This window comes from Malaya genurostris, chromosome 1 (assembly GCF_030247185.1).
Source record: "Malaya genurostris strain Urasoe2022 chromosome 1, Malgen_1.1, whole genome shotgun sequence".
NCBI classification, from domain to species: Eukaryota; Metazoa; Arthropoda; class Insecta; order Diptera; family Culicidae; genus Malaya; species Malaya genurostris.
Genome location: NC_080570.1, coordinates 10,309,618 through 10,326,947, shown reverse-complemented (window position 1 = coordinate 10,326,947; position 17,330 = coordinate 10,309,618). Strand labels below are relative to the sequence as shown.

At 38.3% G+C, this 17,330-nt stretch overlaps 1 protein-coding gene across 3 annotated transcripts in view; it reads right to left on the bottom strand.

Moving 5' to 3' along the window:
* Positions 1–17,123, bottom strand: part of LOC131432179 (dedicator of cytokinesis protein 3) — a 91,798-nt gene extending 74,675 nt beyond the window's left edge. The window contains exons 1-2 of one of the 3 annotated variants that reach the window (XM_058598301.1): positions 16,902–17,123; positions 16,396–16,809 (exon numbers count right to left, since the gene is read on the bottom strand). In XM_058598301.1, coding sequence (XP_058454284.1) covers positions 16,396–16,429 — 34 coding nt within the window. In that variant the 5' untranslated portion in view covers positions 16,430–16,809; positions 16,902–17,123. Of the gene's footprint in view, positions 1–16,395 lie in introns of all 3 variants that reach the window. The other 2 variants (XM_058598310.1, XM_058598319.1) reach the window with 2 other exon arrangements.
* Between the last annotated feature and the right edge of the window lie 207 nt (positions 17,124–17,330).

Here is a 17,330-nt window from a genome sequence, read left to right as displayed (position 1 = left end):
CAAGCTTTAATTTGTCGGAAACCGGAAATGTCAACCATTTTATGTTAGAACTTAACGAATAACTCAATATTAGCGGAGCATTAGATTATTGAGGTCGGTTCTATCATCTTCGAGCAAATTGAGTTATTCTCAATATTTGCTCGATTTTCTCGGAGATGGCTCAACAGATTTTTTCACAAGTGATTTTCAGACAAAAATATCATCGATCAGAAAACTCACTGCCGAAAAGTTCAGTACTGATTTTTTGCAAATATGATCGCTGAAACTGATTTCACATGGCAAAAAAATCGGTTGTGAAAAGTTCACTAGCGAACATTCTCCTCGATGATTCTTGAACATAAGATTTTTGGGAAATGAATTTTCAAAAGCGTTATATCTCAACCCTTTGCAGAATACATCATGAATAATTTCGCCTATGAACAAAATTGCGCGTACGGTGGCTGATAAGTGGATCGACAGTGGTGATCTATTGTATCATCAATAGAACCAGCAAGTGCTGTGATTAATAATAGTTATAATGATAATGAAAGCAATAATAAAAGACAACAACAAAGCATGTTATGCAGCTGATTCAAAAATATCAACAAATTTTGCTTTGATACCATACGCATATGCAACAGGAGCGCAGGCCATCGCTACGCAAATTCAAACGCTGCGCCTGCTGTGTTTTTGAGACATGTACAATGCTGCACTCCTGTTATTTCTATAAATCAAAGTCATACTTAATATCATTTGATTGGGTTTAATCCAAATATTGCAGTGCACTCAACCAGCTGGAAATAAGACAGCCTTTCGTCGCTATAATCACTATTTGGAATGTGGAAAAAAATATTAATGAGCCTACGTGCATCGAAAATATCGCAGTTATTATTTCTCAATTGCGATTCAATTTAGAATTTATTCAGCAGAGATTTTTTTAAAGATGAACAATTAAATCTTGCACGAATCACTACGGTATCAAACTGAAGTGTAGTGGAATTTCACAATCGAAATATCATCGGAGACTGTTCTCCCTATCGATTATCTCTTAAGCGATATTTCTGTGAGTGCAAATTCATCATCAAAATCACTTGTGATCCTAGAGGCTCAGGCTTGTTTCATGAATGAAAATCTCGGAAATATTTTTTTCAGTCAGTGAGTTTTTCAGAAAATTTCTGGAACTGAGTGATAATGAAATCAACTTTTTCTGATCATGATTTTCCCAACACTGCTCAGAGGTACTACGAGTTTTTTCAATTACGTACGAAAGGCTTATGGTGAACTTTACCGGTTCCGGTAATACAGTTTTATAAGTACAAACCGTAACGTAACCGACAAGTACCTTTTTTTTATCCGCTCAATTTCGGCGGAGTTGTCTGAATCAATTTCGAAAATCTTAAGCTTGTTCGAATGCGTTCGGCACACCAGTCTCGGTGCAAAACATCGAAAAGTGATCTGCAAATAGCAGAAACATTATGTCAGCTTAGTGGTTTATGTTGAACTGCTGGTGCCATACCAGTTGAAAATAAACTGTTTTGCACTGATGAGTCTTAGACGGTTCGCAAAGAAAACCGAAGTCAAAACGATTTATGGCGAACACTTCCGGTTCCGGAGATATAATCATATAAGTGACGTAAACAGTTTATGGTTCTTTTGAAAATTTATGACGAATTTCGTTCCAAATCGTATTCGGAGTTGGCAGCACCCTCCCAGATTTTGATGAAACTTTTTTTTTTTCCTAAATTAATCTAGACTGTCATTTCTTTTTTTTACCATTTTTCTCAAAAGTCTTTAGTCTAAAAATGACAAATCCTACAAAAAAGTTTTGTAAGAGTGATTTTCACAAAATTAGTCAAATTTTTGATCAAAATATTGAAAAAGTTTCTGAAAACTAAACCGCCAACCCAAGACATACCATGTTGTCTTTTTCTGGACTAAGAAATCCCTCCGTCGACAAGTTAAGTTTCAAACCCGTACAAGATGAGATCTTGTTTTGTGCATCATGACAGGTTATGATACTTCCTTTTCAATTACAAAATAACAACAATTACAATAGACAAATTCTATAAATATCTAACAAAAATCTTCTTCATCATGAATAATTGAAACTGACTTGTTCTGATTAGTGTACATCCGAACCAGCATCAGCCATTCGGTATAATTCGTCTTCGTCATTTCTTTGCGATTAATCCGGGTTCCATTGCGTACCCAGTAGTGTTAGAACCCGACACGCATTCGAGGCACGTACGCAGCACCTCCTACTTCCTACTATAGTACCGAGGGCTTCGGCAACGGATCGGTTCTCCGTTGCAATGCACCATCAAGACGGAACACGGTTTTCTGTGTTGTCTTTGGTTCCCCATTATGTTCCGTTGTGCGTTGTGTTGTGTACAGCATTTATGTTGTGTCAGTATTAATAACACATCCAGTCAGTCAGTCATTCACTCGTCTGCTATCTGGCAGTCGGTGTAATCCCACACCCGAAGACAACGAAGGCGACCCATCCGTTGATGCAGTCACAAATGATTTGTACTTGAATACGACAGCGTCGTCGTCGTCGTCGTCAGCATTAAACTATCAGCACGTGGTGACTTGGTTCTTTCTTAGTTTTCCTCTTCGTCCGAATTTGGAAAACATAATAAATAATGGCCGACGAAGGGTTCCGTGGAGGAATCATCCAAAGATTGGTCGTGATTGGGAGAAAGATAGAGGGAGAGAGAAAAAAGTGCCACTTCCGGACCTCGAAAGTTTGTGGCATCACAACAACAACAACAACAACAACAAAAAAGGAAAAGCTACCGAATCGCACTCGAGGAAGGCACTTGCATCGTCAATTGGACCATCGGTTTGCCCTTTCTCTGCATGGTTTAATCAACCAGAAAATTATGGTCATTCATTTTCTGTACGTCAAGAGGGAAGTCCGGCTTAATGAAAGTTGGAGCATCGAGCTGCCGTACGTTGATTCGATCGAGAGAAATTTTTCGGACCCGATAATATCCGCAAATGATAGGTTCGGTGGTTTTGGTTTGCGATTCCTTGCCACACACCACACGATTCTCATGAACCAGATGCTGGGAGTGAGAGTGACTCTCCGGAGCTGATAAGGAAGTCGATCCTATTACGGTGCACCGATGAGAAGTAGTACGTAAATAAGGGGTATCATGCTGTGCGGTGGTAATTGATCCAGTGTTTTGCTGCTTCCTTCGAGTCGTTCACTTAGTCAGCACGGTAGTCAGCTACTGGAAAGATATTCACAGTTTTTTTTCTTCTTTCCTCTCCGCCAGTCCTCTCCCAGGAAGGGGCAAATTGACGGTGAAGTGTTTCCATGTGTTCAGATTATGGATATCTTACGCTTATGGAGGCCCCGCAGTTGATTACAGACTGTTGACTGCTTTATTGTACCCGCTCTGTCACTTTTCTGATTGCCTACTGGGATAGCTGCAGCCTCAAATAGACCGATCGAGTAGATTGTGCACTCGGAAGTGCCTACTTTGTTTGTTTTTATGATTACGTGTTTGAACTGCGGTTCGGTATGTAACGAAAACGTGAACTTTATTTAAAACAAAACCTACTCAACAATTTGTTTAAAAAATATAGTAATCAACAGAACAATTGAGAGTCCACAATCGATAGAATTTTTGTTTAAACGAAAAATAAACGATCGTTTATCTTACTTAGTTCCATTTGACACACCCCAAAAGCCGCGACATGATAATTGCGAACCAACGAGCCATCCGGCAACATACGAAACTGTCTCCGCGCTTAGTCACATGAGGCACGGATGTTCGGTTTATGAAAAAAAAAACTGTTTAAAAAACCACCACACCACACTCTTTTGGTAGGCGACTTTCCGTTGAAAATTATATCCAATCCTCGCGTTTTCAGCACCACCAGCTCAGCTGATTCAATTGTTTATGTCACGCGGACTCCGAGGAAACGGTTGGAAAAACTCTCTTGTCTCGTCGATGACGCCACAGCCATGGTAGCACCAGTCGGACCGGAATGAATCATCCCAATGTGCTCGAGTAGGATTGCGACGGGGTCATCAGCTGGCAGCTGGCAGCCACGACAATTACGCCATCGTTGAGATGGGATCAGAATGACAGTTGGCTAGTTGATCGATAGGTGGCCAGTAGGGTGGGACAAAATATTGATTTCAGCTCCACCAAACTTTTCGTGTTCCTTTTGGGTCCCATAAGCACCATGTAAAATTTTAGCTCGATAGGAGAAACTATATTTTCGCGCCCGCGGTTCAAAGTTTGTATGGGATTTAGTATGGGAAAACGAACTTTTAACAAAAAATTCATCTGGAGGTCATCCTATATACTCAAAAAATCAGCGGGCATGTAATTTTTGTAGGAAATTTAATGAGGAAGAAAACCTTCGAAGACTGTAACATAATCCGACATCTGTGAAAAATGTTATTAAAGAAAAACCGACACAAGGTCCGAACGATGGCTCATTCCTTAATGTATCTAGCATCACTGCTGCTAGTGGTGGTAATGTGAGTTTGCTTTCTTTTATTATGCTACAACGGTTGATCTGAGTTGTTTGATGTCTTCACAATAGTTGCTCGGTGTAGTTTGAAGATTTTTTTAAACTTAAAAACCATGTTCCAAAACTCACTGTAAAGACACACAAAAAACTAACTTTTTGAAGAAATACAATTTTGAAGTCTTCAACAATATTGTAGATAAACTCAAATACTAAAACTTTGTCGAAGACATAAATCATCGGTCTCATAAGGTTTAGAAGATATGGACGATAGAAAAATAAGAAAAAGAAAAACTTGGAATCAATATTTTTTTCATAGTATTAAATGAAATCATCCATATCTTCTAAACCATATGAGACAGATGATTTATGTCTTCGACAAAGTTTTAGTATTTGAGTTTATCTACAATATTGTTGAAGACTTCAAAATTGTATTTCTTCAAAAAGGTAGTTTTTTGTGTGTCTTTACAGTGAGTTTTGGAACATGGTTTTTAAGTTTAAAAAAATCTTCAAACTACACCGAGCAACTATTGTGAAGACATCAAACAACTCAGATCAACCGTTGTAGCATAATAAAAGAAAGCAAACTCACATTACCACCACTAGCAGCAGTGGTGCTAGATACATTAAGGAATGAGCCATCGTTCGGACCTTGTGTCGGTTTTTCTTTAATAACATTTTTCACATATGTCGGATTATGTTACAGTCTTCGAAGGTTTTCTTCCTCATTAAATTTCCTACAAAAATTATATGCCCGCTGATTTTTTGAGTATATAGGGTGACCTCCAGATGATTTTTTTGTTAAAAGTTAGTTTTCCCATACTAAATCCCATACAAACTTTGAACCGCGGGCGCGAAAATTAGTTTCTCCTATCGAGCTAAAATTTTACATAGTTTCTATGGGACCCAAAACGAACACGAAAAGTTTGGTGGAGCGAGAAAATATTTTTTCCCATACAACCTTGTCCCACCCTAGTGGCCAGCCATTAGAAGAACCTTAATGGTTTTGGTTGTTGTTTGAATTAAAAAAAAATATTCCTGTTTCGAGATAAGTTTATTACATGCTAAAAGTATCTTGCTAATGCTTTTCGCTAGATTATTTATTTTGTTCAATGAAACTGTTGAACTTATATTCAGAATTTGAAATAGAAAGTTTGCAGCAGACTGGGGCTGCATGCGTGCACAATGCATTTCACGTTGATTATCCGAGTCAGTGCTGACGAAAGCACCAATGACATAGTTGACAGTTATCGGTGGTTTGTTTGCACGGGAATGACAAGGAACACAATGGAATGGTACTAAAATAACATGAACAGAATGGACTGCTACGGAATGAACATGTAAACGAATCACTGATAGCTGTCAAACGATGTTCATGCGGCGCATTTTATGAGGTTATGTAATATTCATGTAAAACCTAATAGCGTACTCATGAATTTTTCGCGATTTCAAGACAATACACAGAATCCGACCTTGAGATTTTTTACCTTTTTATATAAATATAAAAAATAGGTATAGAATTCGCTTAAACTTTAGAAAATTTTTCCGAGGCCCAGAGGGCCGAATGTCATATATCAATCGATTCAGCTCGACGAACTGAGCAAATGTCCGTGTGTGTGTGTGTGTGTGTGTGTGTGTGTGTGTGTGTGTGTGTGTGTGTGTGTGTGTGTGTGTGTCTGTGTCTGTATGTGTGTTGTCAACTAAGAGGTCGAGATCTCAGAGATGGCTGGACCGATTTTGATCAAACTAGTCGCAAATGAAAGGTCTCCCCGTCACCCAGAACGCTATTGAATGGTTTTGGGATGGGATGTTTACTTTTTGAGTTATGCGAAGTTTTATGTCAAATTTTTTTAGTTTTTTGACAGTATCTGTCACACTTGACCTTGAAAACAGAATATATTTTCAGACTTAGATTCCGCACGGTAATACCTATCCAACAAGCCATAGATTGTTAAAATCCGTCCATTTTTAACGGAGATATCGAAATTTTTGTGTAAGCGACTTTTTCCCCTATTTCAGCAGTAAAAGTTTTGAGCGCTGTCTGGCAAAGAAATGCTTGGGAGCAACATAAAACACGATTTTTTATACTGTTACATACATTTGTTTCTAAGTAATATTGTGTAATACCAAAATACTGTGTACAGCATGATATTTTGCCTCGGATCGATTTTAGCACGGTTCGTTTTCTTTGGCAACATAATCGTTCGAATATGACATATGTAAACCAGATGATGGCAGAATTTTCGAGTTGAAAGCAATTTCTTACTTATATTGATGCTGGAATGCTGGAAGAACATAACAGCCATATACCATTCGAATCAGTTCGTCGAGATCAGCAAATGCGTGTGTGACAAATAATTTCACTCAATTTTTTTCGGAGATGACTCAACCGTTTTCTACAAACTCAGATTCATATGAAAAGTCGTATACTCCCAAACAAAGTTCCTGAATTATGTTTGGTTCCGACCCCTGGTTCCGGAACTACAGGATGAAACGAAATTAAAACTGTGTAACTCATTTTTCTCGTAGATGGCTGACCGAAATAAAAAGTTTTAAGATTCTATAAAACATCTTGTTTTCAGTCAAATCCAACTTTCGGTTTTGAAATACAGGGTGATTAGTATAAAACTGTCTATTTCACATAAATTAATCAGGTTTATCGGGTTAGCAGATTTGGATACTCGATAACCAAATAAAGGCACCCAAACATTTAATTTCGTAAGGCACCCAAAAATTTAATTCGCACTACGATTCCTCAAAGATGTCTACATTAATTTTCATACATTTTGAAACAAATGTAAACTATACAGCTTCTCAGGTGAATTTATCTGACTTCGGCCATGCCGATTTTAGAATTCCGGTTCCAGTATCAAATCGTTTCTCAAAAAAAAGCCTAATCGAATTTCAGAAACAAAAGTTCAAATTAAAATAAATCCAGGACCCGAAAGACAATAGTTGAAAGGTCCTTAATAAACTTAATAAAAAAAAATAAATCCTATTTTATCCAATTCTGACTTCCGATTCTCGAATTGTAGGATGATGAATTTTTAAAATTCAAAGTGATATAGACAATGACAATCCCGAAAAGCTTTAAAGTTGTAATTGTAATTGTAATTTATCAGCCCACAACCTGGCAGACCGTGTCCGCCCATCTGCTTGAGTGAGGTTCACTTCAAGCTGGCTGTGAGCCTACTAAAGCCTGACCGTTGATATGCACTAGACCGTATAGCACACCGGCTTCCTCCACCAGCAGGCGCTGCTCTGAGTCCCACTGGTTTCAGATACATTAGGTTAGGGATAGTGGAGATAAATAGGGAAATATAGCATTTAGAAGTTTACTAACTACTACTAACTACTGTCTTTGTGGCTGAAAATAAAGCGTACGGAACAATAATAATAATTACAATAATAACAATAATAATAATAATGGTAATAATAATAAAGTGACATTAAAAACAATAGTGCACTTACCCCTCTCTCCCCACCTTACCTCAGCTTAACAAAGGTCAAGTTATCACTCAGTTACCACCTTTTCGTCGTTCTCTGGAGACGCCCCAGGGTTCTTCTTCCTAAAATTTCCTTGCTCTTAGGCCTTCGATGACAGTTCCTTATTTCAACATTCTCGTTTCATTGCGCCCCCACCATGAAATGAAATAAGATAAAATAAAGTCAGGTGTTAGTAAGTCTGTTGGATCATATGATGCAAGGTAAGGATGCGCATTCAACACCAGATTGTCCAGGGAAGCCACAGTATGTACACAATGGCACGATTGCTTAAAATGTCTTCACACCTGCCCTGATCAGTTTCGCCGTCAATGCAACCTGTATAACATCAGTACCGATATCGAACCGGATCGGAAGGTTTGAAACTTCCCCAACAGTTCATAAGATGTCAATCCGCTCCTATTCCTGATCAGAGATGCCAGAACCGCAGATATGTCTGTAAATCTGCAAATTTTACAGACTTTTAAAATTGTCGCGACCTTTTTTCCAAGTTCGTTTAGTTATACATCATAGAGAAATTTCTGCAATATTTGCTAACAGCAGATTTGTTTTCAGATATACAGACTTTTGCAACGCTGTCTGAAGATATTTGAAATTTTTTTCTGGCATCTCTGATAATAATAAGTCCACTTTTTGAATTTAATTCACCTGTTCCGGACGAATGTGATATATTAATCACCCCCATTCTGCATCCCGATCGAGTCGGACCCCGTCAAACGAATGTAAAAACCTGCACTCTGTAATTCGATCGAGTTATGCCTTTGTATGGAGAACTCGATCGAGCTACAGAACGCAAAACTTCACACCCGATCGAAACAATCCGACTCGAACAGAACACAGAGCCGGGGTGAATAAGCATCCCAATTGCATCAGTAATGCCTGAAACAACCCAATGGCCCATTGTCAATTTCAAGCAGTATCAGTCATGTCAACTCTGTGATAAATACAGATGATATAATAAATTCGTTTTACCGTTTTAAGCGAACGATCGATCTCGGTATGATCCGACTTGGTCAACACGAAGTGTAAATTGACTCCCACCCTCATCCGCCAAGCAGGGTACGCGCCCTGTAGTTTATCATCCTAAGCTCAGGGCAATAGGATAGTTACTATTAATAATACAAAATTTATAATTTTGTTAATAAAAGTTTACATGTTGCACACTTCCCACGTTAAGAATATTAGCAACAGTCACAAAGTGGGTTGATAATCGAGACATCTATAGTAAGATGTTAGTTCCTTATCAACAGTTGCACTCTGTCCCACCGCTTGCTAATACTCCGCACCTCCTCATTCTGCTAAAAACAGGAGTCACCAGTCATCATTTGACACCGTGTAGGCATGAGGTCGGGGCTTGTGACGACCAGAGCTAAGTCAATCAAACTGCCGATACAAACAGTAAGATATGATATTTGTCGCTCCTTCCAGGATGTCGTGCACCTTTGACCCCCAAAGTGATATAGACAATGACAATCCCGAAAAGCTTTAAAGTTGGACTAAAAACTATTGCAATTTATTCGTCATATGGCCATACGAATCGGTTTGGGTTATGCTGGTTCCTGAATATCGGCTCTGGAAGTACTTTAAATTACCCTAAACTCTAAAGTGAAAATTACTTTGACATATCATGGAATGTTTAATCGATTGTTTCACTTTTAGTTTCAAATTCGATCCGATTTACAGTTTCGACATTACAGAGTAATGAGTGATTAAAATCTCAAATTGCCACTTAAAACGACTGACATAAGAATAATGTCATGAAAACTGAAATACCGAAAAATATTCATGCAAAAAACACATGCGGATTGATAAAAAAGGTATCATCTCACTGCTAGGTGGATTAAGCACGTTTTTCTTACCTATTCTGCAATGTATCTAAATTAGTTTCTTCTAGTTTTTTCAATAGATGATCCATAATTAACATACATTTTCTAATCCCTTCTTCGCTCAGCACCGCCACTTACGACGCGAAGCATAAATTCAACAATCATCGAAACTCCGAAGTTCGTCCTCTTCCGGATGCGGCAATTTGTTATTCTTCCTTCCAACACATTGTTGTTACGCGACTTCCACTTTCAAGCTTGACTCTGCGTTTGGCAGCAGCAGCAGATTGTGGCATCCCGACTGCAGCTCGGAACTTGCTTGGAACCTGCTGCATGCATTCATGTATGCAGGCATGTGGCAGACACGGCAGCGACGGCGCGAAGTTGTGCGTGGTTAGATTTAATGATTTGGTGCGATTTTTGAACTTCAAAACCGCGGCGCGGGGTTTTCCGGTGATGAGGATGTGTATAGTTTTGTGAAACTGCCGGCACATGTGTGGAGCGCGCAGTATTTTTAGATTCCTTCGCCCAGTTTCGCTTTCGACCGGATTGCGTCTGCCGGTAACCTTGACTCTGCTCGAACCGAGGGAACCGAGGGATTTGAGTGTGTGTGTGTGAATGCCGGAAAATGATATTAATTAGGTGATGGTAACAGAAATTACTCCGATATTGAAACGGTTGCTGGCAAACTTCCAACGGTTTAGTGGTATTGACCCATTGACCAGAGCAAATATTTTGGTAATTGCTATTCCTGTGATGGAAATTTGCCGTAGTAGCAAAGCTGGAGATGCAAAGTTCCAGTTAATTAACTTACCGATACTTATTTCAACCGAAGGCCGTCGATCTCGACTAATTGCAACTATAACTGCTGTGGGTGTAACTGTTGCATGAATCATTGAATTCCGGAGAACGGAACTGATTGATTCCTAATCGTATTGAAGCTGGCGATGGAAATGTGGGCAGCTTTTTACGTGACTAACGTTCTGCTTCAGTGCGAAGCAACGATTCAAAGATGACAACCGTCTATCGCGTAGCCTACTTGGGTTCGATTTTCATTCCTGCACATATAAAATCAGAAAGTTTGAACTAAGACCATGCCCACCAGTGGGTAGCTAAATGCGTGTCTATTATGATTACTTATGATTGCTTAAAAGCTATATAATTTGTGAATAATCACGATACTCATGTTCGAGCCTGAAATACGAACCATGTACGAAGACAGCTTCCCACAAACAGTTCCGTATCATATTTTTGCTCCCAGTCAGTAGCTTTACAGTGATAATAATGATTATAGTTATAAAAAGGAAGATAATGTATCTTACTTAGTGCAGATCATGCATCATCGTCATTCTCTCGCTGCTGCCCCTACAGTTCTTCTAAAAAAAACGACTACAAAGAATTCGCTGATAGAAGAGAATCAGCAAAACAACAAGCCAATAGCCGAGCAATTTGTCCAGTTTCTTGCATCGCATATTTGTACCCGGTCAAGCAGCTAACCACTCGATCTCATGTAGTGTAGCTACCAGTGTTTCGTCACCTATGGTGCATGCCTTTGTCAGACGGCGGATTATCAGATCCCCGCACGATCGTGTGCAGGTCAACAGGCTAGGATCGGTGCTGCTGCTACTACTGTTTGACGATAGGCTAATAGATAGGGCGAATGTTTCTGTTGACACTACACTGAATATGTTCGGAATTGCTCTTATCACACATACCAGCACACACACACTGTTCGCTGGTTCTATTTCTGCCATAAAAGACGTTAGCTGTAGGAGTATAAAATTACTGCTGATAAATCTTGCTGTTGTTGTCGTCGTCATTCGTTCAGCAAGGGATGCCAGATAAATGGTGCGGAATAAATTAAATTCATGAGTATGACCTTAGCCAGGCATCTCTCGTCGATAATAACGCAAATATGTAAATAGTTTGTTGCTTATTAGTTGCTAATTAGTTACGGTAATTTAGATTTGGTGCTCAATTTTTTTTTGAGTACTTCGTTAAGTTTATACGAAGTTAACGAAGCATCCCTTTCGAATAAACTTGAAAACAAATCGATACCCAGTGGATTGTTTGTTGCTAATTAGTTACGGTAATTTAGATTTGATGCTCAATTTTTTTTTAAGTTTTTGAGTACTTCGTTAAGTTTATATGAAGTTATCGATTCACCCCTCCTAAATAAGCATGGAAGAAACTCAGTGGATAATTTTTTGCTTATTAGTTGCTAATTAGCTATAGTAGTTTGGAATTTCATCGATTCAGAAGTCTGAAAGCAGCATAACAGTTTTATTCGTATTCACGTCAACCAGTTATGTCTCTGACAATACCCACCCGCTGCTTTTTTTTTAATGGAGCTAATTTTTGACACCAATTTGGCCACTGGGTTTTGATTTACTCTCAAGCTCATTTAGGAGGAGTGCCTCGTTAACTTCATACGAACTTAGCGAAAGACTCAAAAGTATAAAAAAAATGAGAAACAAATTCAAAATTACCGCAATACTTTTTTCCAATTAGCGTTATAATCGAAGATAGGTGCTCCGCTAAGTTCATGTTCGTCATGGATTAGATCAATGTCCTAGCGATTCAGACCATTCCGCTTAGAGCCGAGTCGGCAATTGTTCAGGTCTTTTATTCGACCCAAATTAATAATAAGTAATAAAAAATATATTTTTGTTCAACCGATGAATACAAAATTATAATTTAATGCACGATGAAATCTAAAATTTGAGACTGATGGGGAATGAAATACGAATTATTAAAAAAAAAAAGATTTTTCAACGATTTTCCTACTGTTAGATTTTGTCAAAAACTACATTTCAAATACAATATGACCTGCATTATAAACATTTCATTGAGTTTATACCTTCTGCTCAAAAACTATCCGGATTTTGTATTATTTTTTTTCCTTTCTCATATAGAAAAGCTATGCAATCACTGTGAAAATCGACTTTTGAACGGAGATCCGGATGGCCGAGTGTCATATACCATTTGACTCAGCTCGTCGAGATCACAAAATGTTTGTGTGTGTATGTATGTGACAAATAATGTCACTCAATTTTCTCAGAGATGGCTGAACCGATTTTCACAAACTCAGATTCAAATGAAAGCTCTTATGGTTCCATAGCTTGCATTTTGAATTTTATCTTTATCCGACTTCCAGTTCCGGGATCACAAGGTAATATATGCAAATCTTTGAGAAAATGCGCACTCAATTTTTAAGATGTAAACAAAAGGTCATGAAATTCTTTAAAAAATCTCCTAAAAGTTTATCCAGATCTGACTTCCGGTTCTGGTATTACAGCGCGATAAATGAAAAATTTTCATGAGTATTTTTTCATAAGTGATGGCAAAACGAGATGCGAATTTTTATTAAATTTACTGGTAAATTGATCTTGTTAGTTAGTGGATATATAAATCTACTTTGGGACTACTAGAAATATAGTGAAGAATGATAGAAGAAAAATGATAGTGATGAAAAGCTACAAAAAAGGAACTACTTAGATTTCTCAGTAACGATTAAACTGATTTTCAGAAATCATGATTCAAATTAAAGCTCTCAATGTCTTAAAAAATACTGTACAATTTCATTCAGATCCGTTTTCCGATTACGAAATTATAGGGCGATGAGTGTCAAAACTTTCAACCTGTCATACAAAATGATGCAAACCCGGTATGCATCGGTACGTGCTGGTACGGAAGAAGAAAACCCCACCGCCTAGTACATAGCGTGTTTTGTTCAATTTCTATAGTGTGCGGAGTTACCACATATAAATCTTTATTAATTTGATTTTTTATTTAAGTCAAGTTATAACAAAAATTCTTGTCAGAATCTTCTAGTGATGTTTTTTTGAAAATGTAAGTGATATGAGAAAGGCATCATTACACCACTAGGTGGATTAAAAAAGGTTTTTTTTTATAATGTCGTTTATTCATACTAGGCTTTAACCAAGTTCCGGTTGTTCGCCGGATGGCGAATTCTGTACTTACAACACACAAGTTTGAATTTTATTCCAAATTTGCATTTTCTCCTTCAAAATATGCTCCTACTGAAACAATAAACACTATGCCAAAGCTAAACTCAATCTTTCATACACTTTTCGTAGGCCCGTGCAGGTTTGACATTTAGCCTTTAGTGTCGTTCATGCAGAAGAAGTGACGGTTTTATACAGTAGCAGAAGCTTCGTATTCGACCTAGTGCACCTGGTCAAAATTAAACAAGTCGGTCTTTATAAGGGTCCAAATCGATCTCGATAAAACTATGTAAGCTATGTTCTTCCTTCGAAATAAGTAAGTACACAACCAGATTAATCAATGAAAAACTTCTGTTTGCTCTCGTTTGCCCCGCCTTATACACCCTTGAACGTGTAGTGACGAGAATATTTGAAGGAAGCTTGTGTCTACAATCGGTTAATCTTATTGTCGTATGTTGACCAGTTGCAGTGAGAATTGGCCAGTTGGAAAAATTGTTATGTATCTGGTTCGCATCGAAAAAAGTTGGGAAATAATTTGAACAATTGCTGAATATTGTTGACTTCGCACTCGACCTTATTTGGTTGAAATTAAACAAACAGTACTTTTCAGAGCCACTATCATTATCATAAGGAACTATTTCTGTTATTTCGCATTATAGAATTGTATGTTAGAATATATTTAATGCGACTATGTTGTATATAAGCGTTCAAAGTTTGAATGTGTCTGAAGTGAAAGTCTGCAAAGTTCACTAGAGATGGGCCAAACAGTTTGTTTCCAAGACTCGTTCAGAACTTGATAGTTCTCATGGACTATTTTTTCGTTCTTAAAATGTTTTATGATATTCGAAAAACCAATTATATGTCGTTAAAAACAAACTAAAAAGTATTACCCATTCACGTTTTCTAAACAATCGGGTATATAAAGCTCTGTATTTTATAAGACTCGCTCTAATTCTGAATGACTTAAAAGAAAATGATGAAATTTACATTTCAACTTCACTACATCACAAAACGTCTGTTATTTGGTTAATCTAGCGACACATAACTACGAGACGATTGCGAAAACATACATCAGACTGAAAGCCGAACTTGGGTAGATACTCTAACAAGTTTTCTTGGGAATTTCGTTCTGAAGATTGTGAAAAAAAATAAAATAAAAAAGAAAATAAATAAATCATTCAAGTCTTTCTGGATTATTTCAGAAGTACAATTGTAGTTCAACAGAACGGGAGTGAACATATCATTTTTGTCTTTATTTCAGATCAAATCCAATCACGATATGAAAACTATTGAAGAAAGCGACGAAATGACCCTTTCGGCGAAATGACGTTCGGTGAAATGACTTTCGACGAAATGACCCTGGTCCTTCGGACGCACAACCAAATTTGAACGAATACGGAAGATTATGATTCCGAGAATAGCCAAATGAAAATCTGAGATGGAAACGAATCTAGTCTGGGTCCACTTCACGCGTTTTTTTTTAAACGGCCAATAAGCCACCTGTCAACTTCTACTTTCGAAAGAAATCGCAAGCGAGCTATGAAAGATAGAGTATTAAATTTAACACCAGACGAAAGAGAAAACTTTTCTCTGCCGTTTACTATTATGACTTACTCTCAGCGAGTGCCGAGTCATTCGAAATTACTCTTCAAAGTGAATGTTGATGGATGGCTTATTGGCCGTTCTAAAAAAAAAGGCGTGACTTGTGTTTCGATTCCCAATTCCGCATTGGCCTTATAGATATCTTTTGGTCCCAATAGTCGAATGACCTTAAGGTTAAAACTTCCATAATCTTAACAAAAAAGTGAAGAGAAAACTACGAAATCTAGAAATAAATACGAAATAAGGGAGAACGTTTCCCCTAACGCAGGACAATACTTCAAAAGTTGCGTACATAATGTACCCCAAAATTGAGTTACATAGTCGCTTCGGAACTTGCCACGATTTTTAATTCGGCAAGCATTCTCTCCATCGTTACTCGAACAACGAAAAGTAAGCCTTCTGATTAACATTATCTGTTGTATAAATTTCAATATTGTTATTCGTTAAAACATACATTGAAACGACAAATGATCGAAAACGATTCAAAGAAAGTCGATCGACCGAACGATGTTTATAAACAAAATCATTCTGACGGTTCATGTCTCATATTCGGTTCTACATTCTGGCATCCCTGCCGGAGCGTCGAGAACATGCAGAGAAACAAACACAACTCACAGAAAACGATCATGCAATTTTCCCAATATCATTCGATGTTGTTATTCTCGAAGACGAAGACGTCATTTTCGTCCTCTTCCCATCCCATCCCACTCCTTGATCAATTATTCAATTCTTCGTAGGACGAGATTATCTTTATCACTGCATAGATCTCTTATCTTATGATTTTTTTTGTTATACTGAGCCAGTGTCAGGAAATAAATTTGCTAAGATTTATGGTATCTCCCTAGTAAAAAGAATCGATGCATTGATTTTCTGAGCACTGATAAGCGTTGCTCAAAGAAAGTGCATTATGACTAACATTCGAAGCAGACAAGAAGCAGCTTTCGTCCGGTCCAGCACTACTGCTGTGTGATTAGAGAGAGAAAGCTGTACAATATCGATTTTTGTTTTCCCGGGACAACACCTACCGACTCCGTATTTGTTGTTCGTTGGAATCCACATGATGAATATTCCGTTTAACTCGTATTGGAGATTACTTCCTGCCCGTTGAGATTCGATGGTTAATAATCCATTGTTTTGAGGTGAATTTCAGTCGAGATGCACAAGTCGCCCTGGTGACAAGGTTCCGGGGGCTTACTACCTCGGACTAACCTTCCACCGACAGCAATTTATCACTTTTTTTCTTTTTCTTTTTCACCAACCCACTTCCTGCCGGGGTCGCTATATTTTAACACAACACTAGCTAAACTGCTTGCGACATTGATGGCACTGCAGGAAGACGACGACGGTCACTCCGCTGTTTGCGGCCGTGGTTTGCCTCACTCCCGATCAGGTATTTTCACTATTAACTTTGCCAAGTTCAATCACTACGAACACAACCGCTAAAAAGTGACAATTGAGAAAAATCAATAATTCGAGAATGCTACCCTACGACGGCACGGTTCCGAACACTCGGAGAGATCGAAAAACATACGCGGAACTTTCAAACCAGGCCCACAATTTTACTGGAAATCATTGCCCAGCTAGGGGATATCGCAAATCTGCGAGGATTTTCTCTTTTTTTTTCTCGCCGAATATGCAAGTGGTTTCCACTGCACTGCACAGTTTGCAAACGTCACACTGAACTAAAACCGACAACAAGAAAACGACGACTTTCTTCGCGCAACGTCTACACGAAACTGCCCTTTGCTCTCTCGCGACACCGACTGACGAGCGGGAGTGAACTGAAAAAAAGCAAAAGTCCGGTGTTTGCTTGATTTGCATTTTCACACAAGCGTGCGGCGCTTAGTTGTATGGGTACTTTGACGGACCTTATCTGTTGGAAGGAGGCTACCGTGTTTTCATCCTTGTCATCATTATTCCTACGAGCAAACGAGATGGAACGGTGAATGCAACGTTTCCC